Genomic DNA, 26,800 nt, shown 5'->3' with positions numbered 1-26,800 from the left:
CCCTTTGGGACTAAAAAAACACATCAAAGTGGCGAAGGTTTTTCCATTGCCCAAATGTTTTGGCAATCCAATCAAAGAAGAATGGAGTCTGCCAAAACGCACTTCTGCTATTTCTAAACGCATTGACAGGCGTTATCCGTTTGAGGAAACCCTCATTAAGAAATGGACAGAACCACCTGTGGTGGATTCACCAATTGCTAGATTGAATAAAGCCACGGTTATTCCTTTAGAAGACGCTCCGTCTTTTAAAGATCCGGTGGATCGCAAGATAGAAGCTATGTCTCGCACCATGTTTTCCTTGATTGGATCAGCTTTCAGACCAATAATTGCTATTGGGCTGGTTTCGCAGACTGTAACTGAATGGACCAAGTGGTTACGCCGGGACTTAGAAGAGGTCCCTCAGGCGGTATCAGATTTGTTGGAACAGATGATACAGGGGTTACAGTTTGTGTGTGATGCGGCGTTAGACGCCACTCCATTATTGGCGCGAGCATCAGTTTCAGCAGTGGTTCTCAGGCGTACACTGTGGCTAAAAGGTTGGTTAGCCGACCAAGGTTCCAAAAAAGCATTGGCTAATATCCCCTTTTTAGGAGAGCGTCTATTTGGAACCAACTTAGATGAGATCATTAAGGATCTCACGGGAGGAAAGAGCACCTTTTTACCGCAAAATGTTAAGGGTAAAGGACCTCGTCAAAGACGAGGGCCTTCTTTCTCTGCTCACAAAATTTTTTTTCGCCCCGCGGGTGAAAAAATTAAGTCCTCCAAAGCCCCTTCAGGAGGCTTCAGGGGTCGTTGGTCGGGCAAGCAAAGGCCCGCCCCCTCCAGACCTGAAGATAAGTCTACCAAAGCCTGAAGGTGCGCCCCCACCCATAACTGGGGTGGGGGGACGTCTTCGCCGGCTCCCGGATCCATGGTTTTCCAGAATCCCGGACAAGTGGGTTTGCGAAATCATAAGGTCAGGGTACAAGATCGAGTTTCGATCTCTCCCACCGGCGGGATTCTTCCCTTCCAATATCCGACTATCCCCGGATCGTTTAGAAGATCTGCGGAGAGCAGTCACGGATTTACTACAACAAGGAGTGGTAGTCCACGTTCCTTGGACAGAACGCTTTCAGGGGTTTTATTCAAACCTATTTACAATACCCAGGAAAGAGGGCAAAGTGCGTCCAATTCTGGACTTAAGGGCACTCAATTCCTTTCTCAACATAAGAAAATTCAAGATGGAATCCATTCGCACAGTAGCAGCCTTCCTGCATCCAGGGGATGTCCTAGCGTCCATAGACATCAAGGACACCTATCTTCACATTCCCATTTTCGCAGGACATCAGCGGTTTCTACGGTTTTCCGTAGAAGAGAACCACTATCAGTTTGTGGCGTTACTTTTCGGTCTCGCCACGGCTCCTCGGGTCTTCACGAAGGTGTTGGCCCCAATGTTGGCACTACTGCGCCAAAGAGGCATATCGATTCTAGGTTACCTAGACGATCTCCTGCTTCATGCAGAGTCTCCTCAGACCCTGCTACAAAACATAGAAATTACTATAATTTCTTTACAGGAATTCGGTGGCTGGTGAACCAGCAAAAGTCATTTCTGGTTCCCACCCAGAGGCTCGAATATCTGGGTCTAATTCTAGACACAGTCAGGACAAGAGTTTTCCTTCCGGTAGGGAAACTCCGGAAGATTCAATCAGCAGTCCAGTTGTTACTATCCAACAGCTGGTCTTCCCTTCGGACTTGCATGAGGGTTCTGGGGTTGATGGTGGCTTCCTTCGAAGCAGTCCCATTTGCCCAGTCCCATACCCGAATTCTTCAGCAAGAGATTCTCCTCAGATGGAATCGGAATCCCTGGACTATCGGATCCGACTGAGCGAACAGACCAGAGAGTCTCTGGTCTGGTGGCTTCGGTCTCCGATGCTCAGCCAGGGAAAGTCATTTCTACCAATATATTGGACGATAGTGACCACGGATGCCAGCCTATCCGGATGGGGAGGAATTCTCGGTCAGTTATCCGTTCAGGGACTTTGGTCCCCGGAAGAATCCAGGTTACCGATAAATGTATTGGAACTGAGAGCGATCAGACGTTGTCTGATTCACTGGACCGAGCAGCTCCAGGGCAGCCCGGTTCGGATCCAGTCGGACAACGCCACGGCTGTGGCTTATGTCAATCACCAGGGGGGCACCAAGAGTGTCCGAGCGGCCAAGGAAGTGGCTTGCATTCTTCGCTGGGCGGAACAATTTGTTCCAGCTATCTCTGCGGTGTTCATTCCGGGGGTGGAAAATTGGCAGGCAGATTATCTCAGCCGTCAGACTCTGGATCAGGGGGAATGGTCCCTCCATGCAGAAGTTTTCCACCAGTTGTGCCTACGTTGGGGCACCCCGGATGTGGATCTGTTGGCATCACGATTCAACAGGAAAGTACAGAGATTCGTGGCTCGCTCCCGCGATCCTCTAGCAGAGACCGCAGACGCACTGGTCGCCCCGTCGGGGCAATACCAGCTAATGTATGCCTTCCCTCCTCTCGGGTTACTGCCAAGACTTCTTCGCAGGATAGAGGAGGAAGGAATTCCAGTAATCCTGGTAGCTCCGGACTGGCCTCGCCGAGCTTGGTACGCCGACTTGGTCAGACTGGTGGCGGACGTCCCGTGGAGACTTCCTCTCAGGGAGGATCTACTGTCTCAGGGACCGATCTTCCATCCTGCTTTGCGATCGCTGGCTTTAACGGCCTGGCTATTGAGACCCAGGTGCTGAAGGACAAGGGATTGTCAGCTTCAGTTATTCCTACTCTAGTTAAAGCAAGGAAAGCGACTTCCAGAAAAATTTATCATCGCACATGGAAGTCCTACATTGCATGGTGTGAACCCCTGGGGTTCCACCCACGATCTTATTCGGTTAGTCGAATATTAGCTTTTCTGCAACAAGGGGTTGAGCAGAAACTGGCCTTGAGCACTATCAAGGGTCAGGTCTCAGCATTAGCTATCTTCTTTCAGAAGCCTTTGGCTACTCATTCCTTGGTGTGGAATTTCATCCAGGGGGTGCGACATCTGGCTCCGCCAGTGCGCGCGCCGTTACCACCCTGGGATCTTAATTTAGTTTTGTCGGTTCTTCAGAAACCTCCCTTTGAAGATATAGGGAGATTCCTCTACCTACGTTGTCCCAGAAGGTGGCCTTCTTGGTGGCTATCACTTCTGCACGCAGGGTGTCAGAACTGGCCGCATTATCTTGTCGTTCCCCATATCTGGTGGTTCATAGAGATAAGGTGGTTCTTCGTCCGAATCCATCCTTCCTACCAAAAGTGGTTTCAGAATTTCATCTGAATGAAGAAATTGTATTACCTTCCCTGTGTCCTAAGCCCAGTCATCCTCGGGAGTTTGCTTTACACTCCTAGTATGTGGTCCGGGCGATCAGGGTATACTTGAAAACGACAGACTCGTTTCGCAAGACGGATTCACTTTTTGTGGTCCCGGATGGACCCAAAAAGGGGTTGCCTGCATCTGCCGCGACTATTTCCAAATGGATCAGACAGACGGTGGTACAGGCTTATTCTATTAAGGGTCGGGAGCCCCCGTTCCCTGTTAAGGCGCACTCCACTCGGGCACTTAGTGCGTCATGGGCCTTTCGTCATCAGGCGTCAGTGGTCCAGGTGTGCAAGGCGGCTACCTGGTCGTCGGTGCATACCTTTACAAAACATTATAAAGTTGATGTAATGGCATCGTCTGATGCCTCGTTTGGCCGCAAGGTTTTGCAGGCCGCCATTTGAGGAGACCAGTGGTCTACCTCTAGGGTTTTTTCCGTTGGAATTTTTATTTGAGTCTCATTCTTTGTTTATAATGAGCCTTTAAAACTTCTAGTTTGGCACCGGTTGGGCCTTCTAGATTGGATTTTGATTTCTGTCAAATCCCACCCCTCATTTGTGGCACTGCTTCTGGATGTCCCAATTGATGTGAATCAAGAAGACTACGTCTGTCAATGAGCGACAGAGAAAATCGGATTTTTGTAAGATCTTACCGTAAAATCCTTTTTCTCTTAGCTCATTGACAGACGTAGTACCCGCCCCTCTATCATGGGGTTGGGTTAAATTCTCTGTTGCTGCTTTGTGACAGAACTGATTCCTTGTAGCAGAAAGAGGGAGGATATACCCTCTGGGACTGCCCCTAGGGTGGAGCCAGAACGTTTTTTCTTTCTGCCTAGTCCTACTCCTGCGGAGACAACATAACCCAATTGATGTGAATCAAGAAGACTACGTCTGTCAATGAGCTAAGAGAAAAGGATTTTACGGTAAGATCTTACAAAAATCTGATTTTTCGCATCCGTTCTGGTGGCTCAGGCAGTGGCTGATTGGACTAAGGTGCTTTGACGCAACCTCGCGTCTGATTCTGCCCCGCCTGCCACGCTGGCTATGGTGGACCAAATTCACCAAGGAGTCATGTATTTGTGTGATGCAGCCTTAAATGAGGCCCCTTTGGTAGCACACCTATCTAGTGTTGCGGTACTTAACCGTCGATTGATCTGGCTGAAGAGCTGGTCGGCTGACCAGACATCACGGAAAACGGTTGCTGATTTTCCTTATGCAGGTTCTCGCCTTTTTGGCAAAGCGTAGGATACCTTGGTTAAAGGCGTCACGGGGAGCAAGAGCATGATGCTGCCCCAGAACCCGAAGAACAAGTCCTTTCGGGGCAAGTGGGGTTCCGCCTCTCGACCTAGGGTCGACCAAGGGTCCTTTCGTGCCTTTCGGAATCGAACCAAGGGCAAACCCTTCAAGGGCCAGGGTAGACAGAAGAAGCCCTGGGCGGGCAAGCAGAAGTCCGGCGGGTCAATCCTCGCCCTCACCCAATTCCGGGGTGGGGGGACATTTGCGCAGTTTCCTCCAACCTTGGCTGCTCCGAATTCTGGACAGGTGGGTTCAGGAAATCATTCGATCAGGGTACAAGATCGAATTCCTTTCCCGGTCGGCGGACAGGTTCTTTCCCTCAAATCTTCATTTGACCCCAGGGCGTCTTCAGGACCTGCGTCAAGCGGTGCAGGACCTCCTTGCCCAGGGGGTGATTGTCCCGGTGCCTCATCGGGACAGGTTTCGGGGGTTTTATTCAAATCTGTTCACTTTGCCCAGAAAGGAGGGCAAGGTGCGTCCTATTCTGGGCTTGAAAGCGCTGAACTGCTTCGTGCGCGTTCGAAAGTTCCGTATGGAATATCTCTGATCGGTGGTGGCCTCCCTGAGTCCAGGGGAGTTCTTCGCCTTGATGGACTTGAAGGATGCGTACCTCCACATCCCCATTTTCGAGGGTTACCAGAGGTACCTTCGGTTCGCAATAGTGGAGGACCACTATCAGTTTGTGGCGTTTACCTTTCGGTCTCGCTTCGGCTCCAAGGGTCTTTACCAAAGTGCTGGCGCCTGTTCTGGGCCTGCTAAGGGCACAGGGCATTGCGGTCTTGGGATATCTGGACGATCTCCTCTTAAGATCTAGTGTCAGCCAGGACCTACTGCGTGATCTATCCACTACGGTACAGACGCTCCAGGAGTTCGGATGGACCATCAACGTACAGAAGTCAACCTTGTCTCCTTCGGTTCGTCTTCCCTATCTGGGAATGATCCTGGACTCTGCTCAGGCAAAGGTGTTCTTGCCGGAGGACAAGCTCCAGATCTTCCAGGACGAGATCGGGTCTCTCAGGGACAAGCCATCCTCATCACTCAGGACCTGCATGCGGTCCCTAGGGTTGATGGTATCGGCCTTCGAGGTGATACCCTTTGCTCAGTTTCACACACGGTCTCTTCAAGCGGAGATCCTGGCCAGGTGGGACAGACTGCCTCAGTCCTTGGATCTGAGTGTCTCGTTGAGTCACCGGACCAGAATGGATCTTCTGTGGTGGCTCCAGTCCCCGGCTGTGTCAGAAGGAAAATCCTTCCGTCCGTTATTGTGGACGGTGATTACCACAGATGCCAGCCTGTCGGGCTGGGGTGGAATCCTGGGCAACCTGTCTGCCCAGGGCACTTGATTGGGGGAGGAATCCTCCCTTCCGATCAACATATTAGAATTTAGAGCGATCAAGCTCTCTCTTCCAGTGGTCGGATCGACTTCAGGGCCATCCTGTTCGGGTACAGATGGACAATGCTACCGTGGTGGCTTACATCAACCACCAAGGGGGCACCAGGAGTGCCCGGGCGGCCCGGGAGGTGACCATCATTCTGTCTTGGGCCGAGACTCATGTCCCGGCAATCTCAGCAGTTCACATTCCGGGTGTGGAGAATTGTCAGGCCGACTATCTGAGCCGCCAGACCCTGGACCAGGGGGAATGGTCCCTGCACCCGGAGGTCTTCCAAATGTGTGCGAAGTGGGGATCCCCGGGCGTGGATCTGTTCGCGTCTCGGCTAAACCACAAGGTGGAAAGATTTGTGGCAAGAACGTGCGATCTGTGGGCGGACGCCTCGGATGCGTTGGTGGCCCCTTGGCATCAGTATCGTCTGATTTATGCCTTTCCTCTGATTAAGTTGTTGTCCAGGTTCCTTCTCAGGTTAGCCTCGGAACCGCACTTGGTGATTCTGGTGGCGCCGGACTGGCCAAGCCGGTCCTGGTATGCCAACGTTGTTCACCTGGCAGTGGCGCCTCCTTGGCGGCTGCCAATGCGAGAAGATCTACTGTCTCAGGGACCGATCTTCCATCCTGCTTTACAGTCGCTGGATTTAACGGCCTGGCTGTTGAAAGCCAGGTCCTGAGAGACAGGGTCTCTCCCCAGAGGTCATTCCTACCCTGATCAAGGCTAGGAAAACTTTGTCTGGTAAAATCTAAAGTTATCATCGTGTAAAAAGTATTGGTGCGCAGGATCTGTGAAGTGAATGAAGCTGCAACCTTAGAGCCAAAAGGTGATAAAGAATAGTAAAGAAAAAATCAGGTGCGCTAAATTCACGTGTGTCACAAGTCAGGAGGTATATGATACTATAGTAAGTATCTACCACACTCCTGTGATGTGTACCTCGGTTGATGTGCAATCAAAATGGGTATACAATAACACTATATACTCATGTACATAAAATGTAAATATAACTGTGATGAATAAATCGTGGTGTATCAATGTCACTCCAGTGAAAATCAAAAAAAGGACAACACAAACGTGCACGCTGAAAATATTCAACATAAAGTGTCCAATAGTTAAACCGTTGCCACCTCTGTGTGATAGGTGCAAAACATAAAAAAGGTGCATATAGTTCCAATTATTCCCACACAGGCTTATGGTGAATCCACCTAGTAGATTCCCCCTGGGCTTGTCTGGTGCAGATAGGTCCCACCACCTTTTTGGGGATTAGCCCCTTACCAGAAGGGAGAAGGTCAAGGGTGGAGTGTCTACTCAGTAGTGTAGTAGGGATTTCGGGAGAGCAGGTGAAACACTCAAGTGGTAAATGTAGCCTCTTACCAGATCGCTCAATAGTAGGGCAAGTATCACACTGGTGTCATGGTGCCTCTTACCCAGAGTGTGGAGGATCAGGATTGGGAACAGGCACCAGGACACCAGTGTGATACTTGCCCTACTATTGAGCGATCTGGTAAGAGGCTACATTTACCACTTGAGTGTTTCACCTTCTCTCCCGAAATCCCTACTACACTACTGAGTAGACACTCCGCCCTTGACCTTCTCCCTTCTGGTAAGGGGCTAGGTCCCACCACCTTTTTGGGGATTATCTGCAGTTCTGCACCAGACAAGCCCAGGGGAATCTACTAGGTGGATTCACCATAAGCCTGTGTGGGAATAATTGGAACTATATGCACCTTTTTTATGTTTTGCACCTATCACACAGAGGTGGCAACGGTTGAACTATTGGACACTTTATGTTGAATATTTTCAGCGTGCACGTTTGTGTTGTCCTTTTTTTGATTTTCACTGGAGTGACATTGATACACCACGATTTATTCATCACAGTTATATTTACATTTTATGTACATGAGTATATAGTGTTGTTGTATACCCATTTTGATTGCAAATCAACCGAGGTACACATCACAGGAGTGTGGTAGATACTTACTATAGTATCATATACCTCCTGACTTGTGACAAACGTGAATTTAGCGCACCTGATTTTTTCTTTACTAAAATCTATCATCATACCTGGAAAGCCTATTTCGCCTGGTGTGAGTCCAGGGGGTTCTCCCCTCGCTCATACTCGGTATCGAGAGTGTTGGCTTTCTTCCAGACTGGTGTGGACCAGCGCCTGGCACTGGCCATGATAAAGGGCCAGGTATCTGCGCTGGCTGTTCTTTTTCAACGCCCTGTGGCGTTTCATTCCTTAATTCGCACCTTCATTCAAGGTGTGCGGCATTTGGCTCCCCCCCAGAGGGAGCCTTTGCCTCCATGGGACTTGAACTAGGTTCTGTCCGTATTACAACGTTCTCCCTTTGAAAACATCCGGGAGATGTCGTTGCCTCTGCTGTCTAAAAAGGTTGCCTTTCTAGTGGCGATCACTTCGGCTCGCAGGGTGTCAGAATTGGCGGCGTTGTCTTGCCGCTCTCCTTATTTGGTGGTTCACAAGGATAAGGTGGTCTTGCGACCTCATTCGTCTTTTCTCCCTAACGTGGTCTCTGATTTTCACCTTAATGAGGACATTGTTTTGCCTTCGCTCTGTGCGAAGCCTAAGTATCCGAAGGAGATTGCATTCCTTGGATGTTGTCAGGGCGATCAGGGTTTACCTGTCCACGGAATCATTTAGGAAATCGGATTCCCTCTTTGTCCTTCCTGAGGGACCTCAGAAGGGCATGGCCGCGTCTGCGGCGACCATTGCCAAATGGATCAGACAGACCATTGAACAGGCCTATGCCTCGAAGGAACGGGTTCTACCCTACCCTGTTAAGGCGCACTCTACTAGATCATGGAGTACATCTTGGGCCTACCGGCATCAGGCCTCGGTGGCCCAGGTGTGCAAGGCTGCGACTTGGTCGTCGGTGCACACTTTTTCCAAATTCTACAAGGTGGATGTTCTGGCATCGGCTGATGCCTCCTTTGGCCGCAAAGTTCTCAGTGCGGCAGTGCCATAGGGGACCCTTGTTTTTTTTGTGGGTCCCTGACTGTTGGGGTATTTTATCCCCTGGGTTATTTGTTTTCTGTGGTTGTTGCTCCTGTGAGCCTTTTCTATTGCCCAGAAGGCTCTTACTGTATGTGTATGGTTCCTTTTTCTGATGTGGGTACTGCGTTACCTTTTCTGTGATTGCGTCTCCCACCCCTCATGTCTACACTGCTTTGGGACATCCCAATAGTAATGACTTAGAGGTGGTGGCGACTGTCGGAGGACTCAGAGGAATTTTACGGTAAGATTTTACAAAAATTCATTTTTTTTTCTTAAACCACAGTTTAGTGTCAATTTAACAGAGTGATTCTGCCCACAAAGTGTGTATACTGCAGTCAGAGCTCCTATATAAAACATATAAAACACTGCTAAGGAAGTGGTTTGAGAGGGCATGCTGCGCGTTTGTCCAGGTCTGCCTGTTCTGGATTAGACGGGTGACCATATCTGATAGCCGTCTAAACTAACTTACAGGTTAGGGACTTTTGAGAAACCGAGGTAGACTGTGTGAACAGACATCGTTTGAGCGACTCGGAGATCCAGTCCAGAAGGGATGTTGGGACTGGAGAAGTTTGGTCTAGAACAAAGTGAAAAATGCAGTGTCCATGACCAGCTGAATAATCCTTTTTCTGTATCATGCTGAAATAATACCTGCAATGGTATAACTTTATTATGTTACTAAAAGTGGGCATGAAACCTTTTTAATATGCACCTTGTGAAAACTGTGTATTGTGGTGCCAAGGCTTGCAAGTACAGCTGTCCCACTGTGCTTGGAAGACTGGAAGCCAAGGACAAGCTGCACAGTGAACTTGCACATATTCTGGATAGAATGAAAAATTATAGTGTTTGTATGCGTGTAAAGAAAGTAAAACTGATCTGTTTTGATACAGGTTAAGAATGGAGTAGAAGTTCTTACAAGTCTTCTTCAACACCCATCTCTGCAGAAGTCCTCCAAAGCCTGGTACCTTTTAAAAGTCCAAGTCTTGCAGGAGCTTTCCGCGTACATCAGGCTTCCACCCACAATGTTGCTTCCAGATCTTTACAAGAAGCTCTGTGCCCAGGGTAAAAAAAAAATATATTTTGAAAGTACTTTTATTTATAAAGACACATTGGGCATATTGTTATGTAAAAACATTTGCATGCAAGATTTTCCACCTATTTGCCAAGGTGTGAAAAAAAAAAAATCACAAAGTTGTCTCCAAAACTGGTGTGTTCCCATTGGCAGATTTATACCTTTTTATAACACCATAAGTGGTACCAACAGAACTGTAGTGCTTTTCACCCCAGGGGGAATGCCATCATCCGTGAAAACTCCCAATGTTTAAATGAATATTTCTGTATGGGATTTTGTCAACCTTCACAATGTGCGTACACCGAAGAGTAAAATCCAAAATGTATTTATGCATTAGAATAAAAGTATCCAGTTGTACATATATCAAAGGGCTGGCAGTAACTACATATAAAGTAATATCGCTATGCTAGTGCATCTGTATTGTCCCATGACTCCAGCAATAAGCCTTTTTATGTAGGTTTCACTAAAAACAGGTGTGGAACAGTCTCAACGCATTTGACAATTGTTCCTCAGGGAACAAGACTTGGTTCCCTCTGCAAAAAAATACACAATTGCTATTCAATTGAATAATTACGTGAAGTGCCTTTTTGTTTGTTTTTTTTATTTTTTTTTTTTTTTTTTCTTTTAACCGAAAAAATGTTAAATACATGTGAAGTAAACGTGCAGTGCTTAATTTGTATCACAATGTAACCCTTGAAAGTAACAAATATTGTAAAACCAAGTGTCCACAATGATCTTTAAAAGTATATTGTCCACAAAATAACCTATGCCCCCATGAGGCAATTAGAATATAGTCCATCCCAATCAGTATTGATAAAACCAATCCACCCCATGTGCCTCTACTGCATGCAGTAGTGTTAGCCGTGCATCCTTCCACCACTATTCCAAGTCTCGGTCACCAGATAGCGATGCCTGCCTCTCTGAAAAAGGCTTTATCTCCTCCACAGGACTTACTGGGTATGAACTAAATGCAATCTTTCTCAGACATGTTATAGAGGCAGGATAAAACTACTCGTGCTCACTTCACTGGACTTCTTCCATCTGAATGTAATTCTTCTTGCCTTCTTTTGGAATGTTTATTGGGATGAGCAATGGGTGTCTGCTGTTCGTCCTGTCACTGAAACCATTACTAGCGACCATACCGAACTTTGTAGACATAGGGGGAGTAAAAGTGGGGCATGAGGACCTATTAAACTTCCTAAATTTTACCCTTCGCGCTCAGCTTTATGCTGGAGGAATTGTGGCGAACAGGGCACATTGTTTCATATAATGTGGTCATACAAATTAATTACGTCATTTTGGATTAAAATCTTCTCTATGATCTCAGAGATTGTGGGATATAGTATGGTTCCTAATACTGAATTGGCTATTTTACATTTGAATATACATGAGATTCCGTTTAAGTATCAGGCAGTGATAATACATTTTTTGTTAGCGGTAAAGCTCTCAATCACTTGACGGTGGAAATCTCAGAACGTTCCAGGTCCATCTTGACACTCTCATGTTGCTTAATCAGCAGTGCTAGATGGAAAAAGTCTGGCTACTATAAGCTCGGTAAAGAAATCATTTAGATGGAGCACATGGCTGAATCATTTCAGATGTAGTGGTGATGGATTAAGGTAACCAGGAACCCTACTATAGGTTTAATAACTAATTGCATGTGATGGGTCCTTGCTGCTGGTGACGAATGCTGGAAGGGGAGCAGCCTTGCTCTCCCCCTTTTCCCTCCCCTTATTCCCTTTCCCCTCCCTCTGCCCTCCCTTTTTTTTTTTTTTTTTTTTGGTCTGATTTTTGTTTTGGTAGTGACTTGGTATTCAGCGGATATTGTGGGGATTTTTTTGATTATCAATAATAGGCTACAGGTAGTGACGAGTGATGTTTGATATTAATTCCCCTATGGGGGTAATTGAAACTTCTTTTGGACTTATGGTCCTTTGGTTCTATGCATGTCACCATTATCGATGTTACTATGTATGAATGGTTCTTCATGTTAGTGTTGTATTGTTGTTTTGAAATTATAATAAGGAGATATTGGAATATAAAAAAAAAAAAAACTTAAACAATAATACATAAGTTCATTTGGCAGGGAAAGAAGCCAGGATTACAGTAAAGACAAATCACAAGGGGGATTAGCTGCACCAGATAAGATGATGTAATGCAGTTATATTTTTCACGTATGATAGAATGGTCAAAAATTCAGACAAAAGATGGGTAACATTGAAAACACTAAGTAGAACATAAATAAGAGCATTTGGGTTCCTCCAAAATATAGGGAATCATATGAATATACACATGAAATTGAGTCTACAAGATATGGTACACGATGCATAGACAAGCCAAATGGGAATATAACCCACAGCTGTTATCGCTAGAATGCACGAAATATTTTACACCTGGGAACGAGACAATATGGTAACTGGATTAGACACACAGTTAAGATATTACACAAGGAGGAAAGATAAGGCCATAGCATGAACTCAAAACTAAGGGGGAAAATGGGTCTCTGAATGGAGAGATTTTCAGTTAAAGCGGAGTTCCGGCCACAAAATCGTCATCGATTTTGGGCCATCAGCTTGCTCTTGGTAACCTGAAAACCAAATGGATAGTTACGATTTTTATTTTTTTTTTGTTTACTTACCTTGTTATTGAAGACAATATACTTACCTTTCTTCCACTTCCTCCCTCTGCGGCCACGGCCCGCGCTGTCACTTCCTCTTTGCATTGATTCCTGGGAGCTGAACGTCATCGCTCCCAGGAATCAATGCACCTGCCCCGCTCGTTACTTCTGGTGCGGGCACCTCATTCCCTGCTAAACAGCTTCTGGGCATGCCCAGAAGCTGTGGAGGGATGACGCGCCTGCACCGGAAGTGACGAGCGGGGCAGGTGCAGGCGCATTGTGGGAGAAGAGGACACGGAAGAGGACGCGCTGGCTTCAGCTGCCCACATCCTAGATGGCAGCGCTGGAGAAGAAATTTTCAAGGTAAGCATTTCTTCTAAAATGTAAGTGCGATCAGGGACAGTACAGAGGCTATCCATTGTGGAGTGTACTAGCCCGGACTGTCCCAAGGGTATTTTTAGCTAAATTTCACCCCTGCGGCCGGAACTCCGCTTTAAAGCACTGTGGGATCCTTTCCACAACCCATTAGATCTGAGAAGGACCTGAACCTAGTGGAAAATGATGTAACCCACATACAAACGTAAAACATAGTATTTCCCAGATATACAAAATGCTTACTGAGATGGCAGGACTGAGGAAGCCTCCATTTATGGAAACATTGGGAAAACGAGCATCATGATTAAAAAAGCAAGATCTAAACTTAAAACTGAGAGCTGTCCACAATTGTGCGGCGGATGTAAACGCCATTGAAATGAACTATAAATGTCTATTTAGATGGTATAGAACACCAGTAAAAGCACAAAAGTGCCAACCAGAGAAATCCCCACTATGTTGGAGGGGCTGTAACATGATGGGCAAAATGACCCACATCTGGTGGGACTGCCGTAAGATCCATGAACATTGGCATAAGGTTCAGCCATATATTGGGGAAATTACAGGAGTGGACTTCATCAATGACCCATGGGTGTGTTCCATAAAACCAACAAATCAAACATAAAAGTACAACAGTACCAAATTTAATGCAGCAAAGGGGGCTGTAACTGAACCTCAACCCACACTGTACTTGTGGGTTTCCGTCAGTATACGGCTTCCTACAGTTTTGAACATTTATACTAGATTTTCCAGCCGCCCTACATACAAAACTAGCCAACAACTTGGCTTGTACTGGAATCACTCTATTGAACAGTCACACAGAATTTATATACAGCATGGACCTCCCCCTCCTGATCAGATTACCACACAGGTCACTGTTTGCTTGATTACATTATCATATGCAGATGAAATTGTATACAAAAAATAGAATTAACATATCTAAAGACCAACCAACACACAGTATACGATTTCCACTCAGCAACCAACACATGACAATGATTCAATCAACCTGAGCCAATTAACTAGCAGACTTTCCGTCCTCTAGGTCCTGAAATACAATACACCTCTCAATACACAAACCATAGAGAAAGCCTGTCTCTGACATTGAAGGACATGGCACAGAAGCCAATGTGATTAGCTCTTTCAATGAATATGTTCAGAATCAAACAGGAATAGTCCTCACATATTGAGAGATATTGATAAACATTACTCTCCCATTTGAAGTTATCCAAACCATAAAGTATCTGTCTTTCACTCCCAGTGACGGTGAGTACCATCACGGGGCAATTCCAAAAAAATGGTTAGAATTGAATATATGTATGTGTGTGTGTGTTTAGGTAGCAGAGGAAGATCAGAGAGTTTCTCAAACAAATGGGGAAAAATGTGCAGAATTTTTAAAGACTAGTAAATATACAGAAATTTGGGTGGATTAAAAGGGAAGTATAGGTAATGGTGAAGAAAGAGAGGATTACATGAATAATAGAGTGGAAGAGGGAGGGATCATTGAGGGGGGAGATATCCACTACTGTTTGAATATACTGTGTGAAATGTAATTTTGTATCTTTAAACTATTATAAATGTAATAAAATTTAAATATATAAAAAAAAAAAGTTGTTCCCTTTAGGGTTCTAATCGGGTTTTCCATGTAACAGATGTCTTCCAACTTATGAAACCAGAGTATAAGAGGGCAGTTGTGGTTTTCCACAAAGTAGAGATGAAGGATCAGGCTGCATTCACCAAATGGAGCAGCACTGATATCTTGTATGTTTTTCGCTGGCATCGGGGTGTGATTAAGAAATAAAGCAGGTGTAAAAAGTACTTGGGTATCTGAATTTTTGGACCATGGCATGAATGCTCTTCCTGGAGGGCTGGGTATGAACGGAATATATGCAACAAGTTACCCCCCCAGCAGGAGCATAACGCCAAATATCCGGTATTGCTGGGTACATGCAGTGTAATGTGTCTGGAGTGCATAACCACCTAGTATCCTGATTCCTGGTACCTATTGCTGATAGAGGATTTATGTGACTGTCAGAATTTTTGTGCTGTCGATGTCTGAAACCTATATCCCTCTCCCATCTAGCCAAAAAATGAGGGGAAGGGCATGATTCTACAAGCAATATTTTATATGTAAAGCAGAGAGCATGTCAAATCAGTTTTTAGGTGACACTCCCACTTAATTGTGTGGATAGTGGACGGTTATATGCCGGAGCATCAGGCAGTGATTTTAGAAAAGGGGGAAGGTTGCATGAGATGGAAACTACTTGTATCTGTGAACCTCTGGTCTTGAGACATTTGAGAGACCTCCGGAAATGACGATTGGTGGACATAATGATGTGCAGAAGAGAAGTCCTGAGAGCCAAGTGACCAAAAGGCCCCTTGTAAACGTTCCCTAAAATCAGATAAACCGGGGAGGGATGCGGTGTGACTTCTAATGTATAGGCAGCGTATTGTAATAATGTATTATCCAGTGAGGGCACAGTGGGAATACACTTGAAGTTTATAGTCAGCGTTGCTAAACTCTCTCCGACTTCAGCTGCAGCCACTTTCTTTTTCTGCCAATGGGTCCAATATATTTATATGGGTCTAATCAGCTCTCTTAGGTGTATTTGTATACATTTGTTGTTCTGTACACCAGAGGGTTATAGCTAGTGTTGTTGTGTTTTTTTTTTTTTTTTAACTATAGCACAGGGTAGGGGAAGAAAAGGGTGTTTTTTATGAATTACAATATGTTCTGTATTTTTAAATATACTTTTTTAATTCTAATCGGTGAACATACTTTCTCAACTTGCTAGGAAGTGACCATATGTACTGTCAACCTTTTTAAACACTTATCAATATTGCAGATCTGACATGATCCCCCCCCTAAGTGGAGACCCAGGCAAGCATAGTCACAGGAACCTTTGGGAAGTACAACACATGTGAAATCCTCACTTTAGGATTAAATATATAATAAAGGTATTTCAAAATAAATATCAAGCTTCCCAGAACTTAAGAAGCCAGGATAAAATTTTATATATGGGTAATCGTCACTTAAAAATGCTTGGGTGATATAGCAGCTTCTGATCAAAAAGTACCTGCACTTAGTGAGGCTGATCTTTGGTATATATTGGTATGCATATAGCTCCAAAGCCAAACATGTTTTCCAAGGCGGGGGTCCAAGGCAGCCATGACAAGTGTGTGACATGAGTGGATCTCTCTTGGGGACCCAGGACAATGTTCGGTACTAGATAAATGTGCTAACCCTTTGGTCTAGAGTCATGCTTTTAGGATGAATTTTTGGCTGAGCATTTCAGCACTTTTACAGTTTTAAGCATTTAATGGCTAGAGTAGTCAGTCTTTAACCAGTTGCCGACCACCTGCCACAGTTCTGTGGTAAGGTGGCTCGGCTGCGTGAACCGACATAACCATGTTGGTTGCTCGCGCGGCTAGGGGGCGCGTGCGCGCAGGCCTTGCGATGTTCAGAATCAGTCATCAGGTCCAGGCCAATGATTTTTGGCCTGGACCTAATGATCGGTTCTGACCAATTGCAGAACATCCTGTGCAATGTAAACACAGGCACAGGAAATTATGCAATCTTCTATCCTTGAGTCATTTCGGTTCCAGTGTGAGAGAAGAGAACATCAACTGAGTACACAAGCACTACGCTGACTCCAGTACACAAAAAGGGCATATATGGCGAAGCGTAGTGGAGATGGGGTAGACACAGAAGGCGGATCTCCCCTATGCTTTACCATATATTTAACTTTCTTGGCCGAGAGATTTCTTCATCCACATCGATGTTAATGGAGGAATCTTCTATGTTCTTTTTCATTCCTTTTGGCCCATGAGCTGAATGGGGAAAAAAAGAACATTGTATGTATGCCCATACATCATTAGAAGTGGGTGGCTACTGGGAGGTCTAATAGTGGGCGGCATACCACACATTCTGGCAAAGATTTCTTCATCCACATCGATCAATGTGAATGGGGGAATCTGTTAGGTTATTTTTTTTTTTTGTTTTTTCATTTGCCCACAGGCTGCATGGGTAAAAGAAAAAAAAACCTTACAATATATGCTCAACAAGGACTAGCAACGTACTGGTACGTCGCTGAGCTTTGAGTAGTCATACCAGGATGATGCCTGCAGATTTAGGCATCATTTTTTTTACAGCCAGCGGCCGGCTTTCATGTAAAAGCAATCCTATCTGATAATTGGAAGGCAGACTGCTTTTACAACCTGCTTCCACTGTTTTCTCGTGCTCTCCTGTCCCACTGGGTAACCAGGAACTGCAGCCAGTGGTTCAGTCAGCTGACCATAGATCTAATTGGAGACCAGAATGGCTCCAATCATCTCTATGGCCTAAGATGCCGAAAGCTATGATCATTTCATGACTTTGGTTTTGCCAGATATAAAAAGCGCCATTGGGAAAGCATCTTATCACACCAATCCTGGTGTAGTCAGTTGTAAGGGCAGAGGAGAGATCTAGGGTCTAATCGACCCCAATTTTTTGAAGAGTACCTGTCACTTCTTATTGCTATCATAGGGGGTATTTAAATTCCCTGTGATAACATTAAAAATAAAAAAATGAAAGGGAAGGTGGCAAAATAAATAATAATAAAAAAAAAGAAAAAGAAAATTCAAGCACCCCTGTCCCCCAGTGTTTGCGCGCATTGGTCTAGTCATATGTAAACCGCAATTGCAGCATGCGTGTGAGGTTTTGCAGTGCACGTCAGATCGAAGGCAGTAATTCTTGCAGTAGACCTCCTCCGTAAATCTAAAGTTGCAATCTGTAAAGGCTGTTAAAAATGTACGTAGTTTGTTGCCGCTGCATGGGCGTGCGCAATTTTTAATCTTTTATATTTTACAAAACAATTGGGCAATATATAGTGTAATTGTGCTTTAAATTTTAAAAAGTGTTTCCCCCCCAAAAAAAAATTCTACAATCTCTGCGCAAATACCGTGTGACAAAAAAAAAAATTGCAACACTCGCCATTTTGTTTATTAGGACCTCTGCTTTAAAGAAATATTGAATGTTTGAGGGGAAAATTAAAGTAATTTTCAATTAAAAAAAAGAGTAGCTGATGTGTGGCATAAGCTTTGAATATTGGGCATAATGCAGTGCAGTTCAAACATTCCCCAAATTACCCTTTTTTGGAAAGTAGACACCCTATGCTATTTAAGAGGCATGTTGAGTCCATGCAATATGTTTTATATTTTGCCACACACGTTTCTGGAAAATTAAAAATGTTTTTTTTTTTTTTCCTTTTTTCACAAAGTTGTCCCTTAAATGATACATTGCTCAAACATGCCATGACTATATGTAAAATGACATCCCAAAATACATTCTGCTGCTTCCCTTGAATACGGGGATACCACATGTGAGACTTCTTGGCAGTCTAGCCGTGTACAGGACCCCGAAAACCAATTGCTGCCTTTAGGTTTTTTAAGGGAGTAAATTGTTGATTTCACTCCTCACTATCAGTTTTGGAGGCCATGAAATGCCCCCCCCCCAAATTACCCCTTTTTGGAAAGTATAGCTTGGGGTGTCTTTCCGAAAAGGGCTAATTTGGGGGTGTTTTGTGCTCTCATTTCATGGCCTCTGAAACTGTTATAGGTAGTGAGGAGTGTAATCATCTATGCCCTTAGGAAGCCTGAAGGCAGTGATTGGTTTTCGGGTCCTGTACGCGGCTATACTGACAGTCTCACACATGGGGTATCTAAAACCTTAATGTATGACAAAAATGTGTAGTTTATTGGTTATTTTTTATTAGAAAAAGTATAAAATGTAGAAAATTAAATTTTCTCAATTTTCAGTCTTTTTTTTTTTTTGTTTATATCGCAAAAAAAAAAAACACAGAGGTGATCAAAAGAGCTCTATTTGTGGGAAAAAAGGACATAAATTTTGTTTGGGTACAGCATTGCATGACTGCACAATTACCAGTTAGTCACGAAGTGCCAAATTGCAAAACATTGCCTGGTCATTAGGGGGTAAAACCTTCCGGTCCAGAAGTGGTTAAAGCCAAGCTTTAGTGTTTTTCTGGCTCCCTACCCCTATTTTGGATTTGGTATATCCTTTTTACCATTTTTTTTTTTTACAGGTTGGCACAACCCAGAAACTGCTGTGACAGAAGCACACAAGTTGCTCAGGAGCGTTGTCCTTCTCCTAGTGGGAAATGATGTGTTGTCTGCTCCAAAGTCAACAACAGAAATGCGATTTGTGGATTACGGTATGATGAGCATTAGCAAACTTTAACATTACTAGGTAGAATTCTGAGCTAATCTTTCCCTTTTTAATTAAAGTGTCTATATGTTTAGGTGAGAACCTTCTCCAGAAGTGGCAAGTACTTGCTGATCTGTTAAGCTGCTCACAGGATCTTATCAACATTTTGAGCTCCCTTGGCAGTGTTTCTGAGGCCAAGTCCTTCTGTCTTGAAGGACTGAGATTAGCCAAAACTCTTCATAGCATGCGGCAGTAAGTAACAAAATTGGGTTTTTGGTTTTTTGTTTGTATTTTTTTTTTTTTTTTTATTTAACAGAATAGCTGTAAAATTTTGGTTTCCACCCACCGTTGTCACCAGTACAAATGGAGGGTGAATCCTCCTAATGGGAGCACAGAGGAAAATAAAATTTAACGGAACAGTGAGATATAAAGCTTTTAAGGTTAGAATAAATAGTCCTGAAATAGCACAAATTGGCATCTGCCACATCTGTTGAAACAAACTTGTGTAAAAAGTATAAACCCCATATCAATCAGTGGCCATAGGCTCATTTTATTAACCACAAACCTATTAGCGCAATATCCAGTTAATACTGTGAAGAGATTGCTCAACTGTACTAATGCTTATATCAACTGGAAAAATATTGCATGGGAATATAGGGTGGCCACTCTTTTTAGTTCCAGGTTAAATAACAGAATTTCTGACAGCTGATAGTTGAAAACTAGTCCCAACAAAAGCAAAGCAGCACAGTAATCTGATAGGCACGCACTAAACAGTGGGGCCAAGCGTGTTTTGTGATGTATCAAACGCTAGTCAAATGGGGGGGGGGGGGGGGTGAAGGTAAGCTGCAAATCAGATACACACCCACAAAGCAGAAATATGTGGCAGACCTAAGTGGCAATGCACAACAAAGCACGATGATTATAAAAACCTGTTCATTGATTACCTTACCAGTGCTTGGGCCCACAAAGCATCCATATGGTAGATCATAAGCACAGTGAAGCAGCCAAGCAGGTAAATAGAAGCATGTAATCAAAACATATCTGCGGCCTCCTAGTTTAACTATATATTCAATGGTCAAACCAACATTTTACATAGATCATGCAGCTTCAACTGAAAGTTTTTGTGAATTTCTTAAAGATGATACTAAAGTCTTAGCTTTTTTTTTTTTTGTTAAAAAAACAAACATGTTGTTACCAGCTCTGTGCAGTGTTTTTGCACAGAGCAGCCCAGATTCTCTTAGGTACCTCCCCAGCTCTCCTGGCCCCTCCCTTCTGTTGAGTGCTCCCAAAGTAAGCAACCTGTTATTGGGGGCACCTGAGCTGAGCTGCAGCTTCCGGTGTCCATTTAGACACTGAGCCATGCCCTGGCTCCACCCCCTTTCTCTCCTCATTGGTTCACCGACTTTGACAGTAGTGGGAGCCAATAGCATCGTGCTGCTGTCTCAGCCAATAAAGAGGGGTGTCCCAGTAAACTCCCCAGCATGTTATCCTATGTGTCCATGCACATATGTGCTGTTATCAGCAGTTTTTGGCAGGGGCATTTTTCTGGCTGTAAAAAGCCCCCAGAACTAGTTGGTTTTAGGAGGCGTTTTTCAGCTGTAAAAATGCTGTAACTGTGATAAAAGCTAAAAAACGCAGCTAATTGGCATTTATCAACGTTTTGAGCCATAAGCTTTTGTAGGAGTATAGTTTTGCTAAAAAAAATGATACGGCTGAAAAAAGCTAAACGCTGAAAAATGCTACTGCAAAAAAATCTGAAACTGCTACAGCTTTCTACTGACCTTTTTGATAACTTTCAGAAGGCTTTTTATCTTAATGCATAGAATGGCAATAGGGTGAACCTTCTGCCATTACAACCTCTTTAATAATACGTTTATGCAGAAAAAAATGTTTGCTCTGTTAGAGCCCGTTCACACCAGAACATGGAGCTGGAAACGCGCATTTCCCATACCGCATTCAAAATGTACTGCAGTTCGATCTGCAGCGGGTGTTGGTATTAGGTTAATACCACCCCAAATGCAGGTTGCAAGTGCAGCGCAGTTTGCCCCCTACTGGATCACATGACACAGATGTACCATGCAATCCAGTTGCAGTGAGTTTCCAAAAGTGCATGCACATTGACATGAGCCTGTTGGAGGACCATTTTTGTTTTTAAGTTTTCTTCTGTTTTTAAAATGTAACCTAGACCTTTATAAATGAAAAGCAATCTCCGCCGTAAGGTTAACCTTTTTTAATTTCTTAAGTTTTTACATTTTGCGTGCTTAACCATTTTCAGGTTTTAAATTTTTATATGAATGATGGCCTAACATTTCCTGACTATGTAGTTATGTATAAGGATTTCCTTTTAAAGGGCTGTAAGTGAAATAAAATGTTGATGGCTATTTGACAAAGAATATTGTGATATTTGGTTTTTTAGGGATTCACAAAAATAGTGGATTTTGGGTGTCCGTTTATGAAACCGAGATGAGCAGCGATCCTGATAGCAGATCATTTTTGGTTTATGAAACAGATGATCGGGGAAGAACATGCTCTCCTCTTATCTCCTCCACACAGGGAGAATCCGTCTATTGACAGACACAGAAACGACCAGTTTATGAAGCTGTGATCTCTGCACTTCACTGGCGATCTCTGTCAGAATTCACACTCCCAGATTCACCAGCCCAGAGGTGGAGCATCGGGGAGAGAAGACCGAATCAGGGGAGAATTGAGGGGGAAGATTGACTTCTTCCTTACTCGATCAGACCCCCCCAAAACCGTAAACCTGCTGTATGTGTGTGTGTTTATATATATATATATATATATATATATATATATATATATATATATATATATATATATATATATATATATATATATATATATATATATATATAATATACTAGGTTTTTAAATTTTTTCTAAATGCATGAAAAAAGACTGAAAATTGTAAACCACCTTCATTTCAGTTATAAAATTTTGCAAAAAAGTAATTTTTCTGCACTGATGAGGTAGCATTGATGGGCAGCAATAGGGCAGTGTTGATTGGCACTAATAGGTGACAACACCAGCTGTCCTGGCGAAAAGGGGGCTATCCAGACCCGACTTGGAGCTGCAGCCGGAGCTCATGGGGGGGGGGGGGCGGAGTGCCCGGGGATCCCTGTGAGGCGGTGTCCTGCTCGGGGCTATTGCTGAGCCTATTCATAGCCGCTGGCTCCTGATCTAGGGAGTCTCCCCGGACAGCTCAATCTAGACATGCACCCAGCGGGAGGGAGGAGACAGGGGCTCCACTCCACCCGTCAGCTCCGCTCCTCCCCAGACCCACCGTTTCTACTACTCTACAGCCCCTCGTTTTCTCTAACCCGCCCCTCAGTCCCGCCCCCCTCCTTCTCTAACCCAGCTTCACAGTGCTTCCCTTCCCCACTGCTGGCATCAGAAAACAAAAGTTCCTGCCGTCTGCCCGGCAATGGTGCGCCGGGGTTTGTCTATCCGTGTGTGTGTGTGTGTGTGTATATATATATATATATATATATATATATATATATATATATATATATATATATATATATATATATATATATATATATATATATATATATGTATATATATATATATATATATTTACACACACACTCTTCCTTTTTTTTTTTTTTTTTTATATTCTTTTGCATACTAGCACATTATGTGACACCTGCAACGAAGCTCGCGTTGTCCCTGCTGCCGGCCACATCCATCTTCACCCGTCTCCCTTCTGAATCTGCGGCTGCATGGCTGCATGCAATGTAAATATCTCCTAAACGGTGCTAGTTTAGGAGATATTAACATCACCTATAGGTAAGCCTTATTTTAGGCTTACCTATAGGTAAAAGTCATCAAAGTGGGTTGGGTTTACAACCAGTTACTACCCGGCCCGAGCGGTGTACCTATTCTCCTGGGACGCTGTCTTATGACGGCGCACCAGAACAGCCTTTCTCGCGCGCCCCCGGGGTTGGGCAGCGATCGTGACCGCGCCGTGTTGCTAGGACATGGCGCGATCCCGATCTCGGCAAAGAGTCAATGACATGACTCTTTACCCATGTGATCGGCTGTGTCCAATCACAGCCGGTCACATGTAAATGAGGAAGTGCCGTTATTCGGCTCTCCTTGGCTCACACTGTGTCAGTGTGTACGCCGATCAGCGGCTCCTCCTCATAGGGGACACAGGGAAATGTAATCGGGGAACTGATCACCAGTGCCCTGATTACACAAGAGGGAAATAAAATGCCATAACTGCCCACCATCAGTGCCCATATTGCTGCCAGTCAGTGCCTGCTCATCTAGGCTCTGACTGGCAGCACTATGGGCACTGTGTGGGCACTGATGGTGCCACCTCAGTGACCATAGGTGCCACCTCATCAGTGACCATAAGTGCCACCTCATCAGTGACCATAAGTGCCACCTCATCAGTGACCATAAGTGCCACCTCATCAGTGACCATAAGTGCCACCTCATCAGTGACCATAAGTGCCACCTCATCAGTGACCATAAGTGCCACCTCATCAGTGACCATAAGTGCCACCTCATCAGTGACCATAAGTGCCACCTCATCAGTGACCATAAGTGCCACCTCATCAGTGACCATAAGTGCCACCTCATCAGTGACCATAAGTGCCACCTCATCAGTGACCATAAGTGCCACCTCATCAGTGACCATAAGTGCCACCTCATCAGTGACCATAAGTGCCACCTCATCAGTGACCATAAGTGCCACCTCATCAGCGCACATCAGTGAAGGAGAGAAATTTATTTTCAAAATTTACTCTCAGAAAATAAAACTTTTTTTTTTTTTTTTTTTTTAGATGTTCTGTCTTTTTTCTTTTTATTTTTGTAAGAAATAAAAAAACCCAGAGGTGATTAAATACCACCAAAAGAAAGCTCTATTTTGTGTGAAAAAAATGATAAAAATGTCATATGGGTAGTGTAGCATGACCGCGCAATTGTCATTCAAAGTGTGAGAACGCTGAAAGCTGAAAATTGGCCTGGGCAGGAAGGGGGATTAGGTGCCCAGTAGGCAAGGGGTTAAGCAGTATGTTGAGTGTAGGGTCACATCTGCACTAATAATGAAGTGTGAATGAACTTTTTTTTTTTTTTTTTAATCTGATCAGGATTTATTTATGCCTCCCCTGACCTTTATCTAAAACTTTTGTCTATACAGTTGTGCTGATTTCCTGGTAAGAAAGGCAGAACTCGAGACTCTCCGCGCGGAGCCCCAGCTGTGTGAGGAAGATCTGCAATATGTTGTGTTTCTCATGGAGTCTTGTACAGGTATGTTTTTAGGGCACAGACTTTGTAGAATGTTACATTTACCCCTATTAGAGATTGAGATTTTTTACTGGGAGTAAACCATTATATTCTTCGATGGAATACATAGATTGCTTATGTTATTGCATAGCATAATGATGTTGCATTAATTTGTTAATATTGCTTTATAGATTTCACAGCTAAAGCGAAGCAAAAAGAGGTGAAGATAAATGTTTCCAAAGGGAAGAAATCAAACAAAAAAAAGACCCCAGATTTCACTCCTAGTCCTCCAGCAGAAGATTTTCTTAATGGGGTTCAGTTTCAGTTTGTTCAAACAAGAGACTTGATAAAGCCCCCTCAATCCCCAACGATTGTCGTTCCTTCAGAAAAAACTCTTCCATATTTTGTGTCTCATATCCTGGGATGTACTTGTCCACTATGTTCTGACCTGATACTTGCCTTAATCTGCACTCGATGGCTGGTAGCTAAGGCAGAGAATGAACATCAGTGCAAGGATCTGTTGCGCTTAGCTCTCAAACGCAGTCAGTTTTTATCTCAGTACTTCTCTGGACTCCTTAAGGAGATTCTGAATATTAAAGATAGTAATTCTGTAAGCCTGGGGATGAATGATGGGCTCATTGCTCGAATATATCAATCCGTGGTTCATATGAGTCCTCCTCCTAATCTTCCAGAAGGCATTTTAGAGGAGGGCTTGGACTTTGTCTCTTCACGACCAGCCTCTTTTCCCAAACAATGGAAGGCAAGCCTTTTACTGGCCAAAGCTTTAGACTCTGTTTACAAGCTTGCCACTAAGCATGGAGGCTGCATTGCAGATCTTTTTATGCAAGTATGGGGCTGGAAGCCTCAAGTTAGGAAGAGTGTAACTGATTTGAGCACGAAGAGCAAGCAGATCAATGATAGTGCTATTTCTAATAAAAAGAAAGGAGCCCAGAAACTTTCAGTTGCTAGTGTCTATGATGTCTTTTCTCCGGGAGAAAGTGAACCCTACCTTCCATCTGTGTCTATTAAGACTCCGACAACATTGCGGAAGGACCGTGTGACAACACAAACAAAACCAGTTGCACCAGCTGTTAGCAAGAAGATCTCTGTCTCTGTGTATAATGAAGAGTCTCCCAAGCCAGAATTGGAGCCAAGAGCACCTAGAAGACGTAAAACTAGAGCAGTAATAAAAGTGAGCATATTCTTTCAGGATACCTTTTTTTTTTTTTTTTTTTTTTTTTTTTTTTTTTCGGTCAAAATTACTTTTTAGGAGTAGTCTATACAATGTAAATTACTGTATGTCCCTATTGTATACTTTGGGCTTATTCTCACTTCTTCATTTGCAGGTTGATTTCAGTGACAGTGACCTGGAAATGCCAGATAACACTGATACTGACCCAACTTGGAATAGCAAAAAGAAAACCGAGCAGGCCAAGCCTGCACCCCGAAGAAGACCTTCTTCAAAGAGTTGTACATTACCTGCAGCCTCAGAATCTGATGATGAGGATCTGATGACTGCAAAGAGCAGATCTAGGAGAGGGAGAGGAAGCACAAAAAAAGCCCCAAAAGAGAGCTGCACTCCAGAAATGCAGAGACGCCGTCCACATGACAAACTGGATATTGCACCAGTGGAAGTTCTTAGATCGATCGAAGAGGAACCTGAATGTATTTTGGATCTCAGCATTGATGAGCTGCGAGCTTCAGATACAGAGGAAAATAAACCAATAAGAGGTAAAAACCTGGCAGTTACTAAAGCCTGCAGTTTTTTTTTTTTGTTTTCTATTCATGCCAAATTTCATTGGGGGTTGTGAAAGACTGAATACACATTTTTTAAATGTGACTTTAGTAGTTGTTAGCCATTTGCGTAACTGCCCACTGTACATATACAGCAGCAGGGCTACTGCCCTGGGGCAGATCACGTACCGGATACGTGATGCGACACTGCCTGGTCTGGGGCGTGCAGGCACGCTGCCGGGCACCCGCTTCCGCTGTGATTACACAGCAGGAGCTGATCTGTGAGTACCATGGACTCTTATGTCCACCGGCACCCACGATCATTCGAAAAATAGCCAGAACGGCGATCTGCCTTGTTTACATAGTCAGTCAGTAGGAAAGGCATTGATCCTGTGTTCTACAAAGCAGGAACATCGATCAATGCCTTTCTCTAGTAAAAGCACCCCACACAGTGCACAAACACTGGCTAGGCACACAGTTAACCCTTTGGTTGCCCCTGATGTTAAA

The 26,800-nt window shown here is 44.2% G+C and overlaps 1 protein-coding gene across 1 annotated transcript in view; it reads left to right on the top strand.

Annotated features, from left to right (window-relative positions):
* Positions 1-26,800, top strand: part of ESPL1 (extra spindle pole bodies like 1, separase) — a 270,074-nt gene that overhangs the window by 62,439 nt on the left and 180,835 nt on the right. Inside the window, exons 14-19 of the mRNA XM_082244709.1 lie at positions 9,931-10,102; positions 19,182-19,310; positions 19,399-19,555; positions 24,474-24,583; positions 24,751-25,751; positions 25,906-26,290. Coding sequence (XP_082100835.1) covers positions 9,931-10,102; positions 19,182-19,310; positions 19,399-19,555; positions 24,474-24,583; positions 24,751-25,751; positions 25,906-26,290 — 1,954 coding nt within the window. The remainder of the gene's footprint in view (positions 1-9,930; positions 10,103-19,181; positions 19,311-19,398; positions 19,556-24,473; positions 24,584-24,750; positions 25,752-25,905; positions 26,291-26,800) is intronic.

This window comes from Pelophylax lessonae (genome assembly GCF_965119305.1).
Source record: "Pelophylax lessonae genome assembly, chromosome: 2".
NCBI classification, from domain to species: Eukaryota; Metazoa; Chordata; class Amphibia; order Anura; family Ranidae; genus Pelophylax; species Pelophylax lessonae.
Note: the sequence above shows the minus strand (reverse complement) of the source record. Positions and strands in the feature narration are given on the sequence as shown.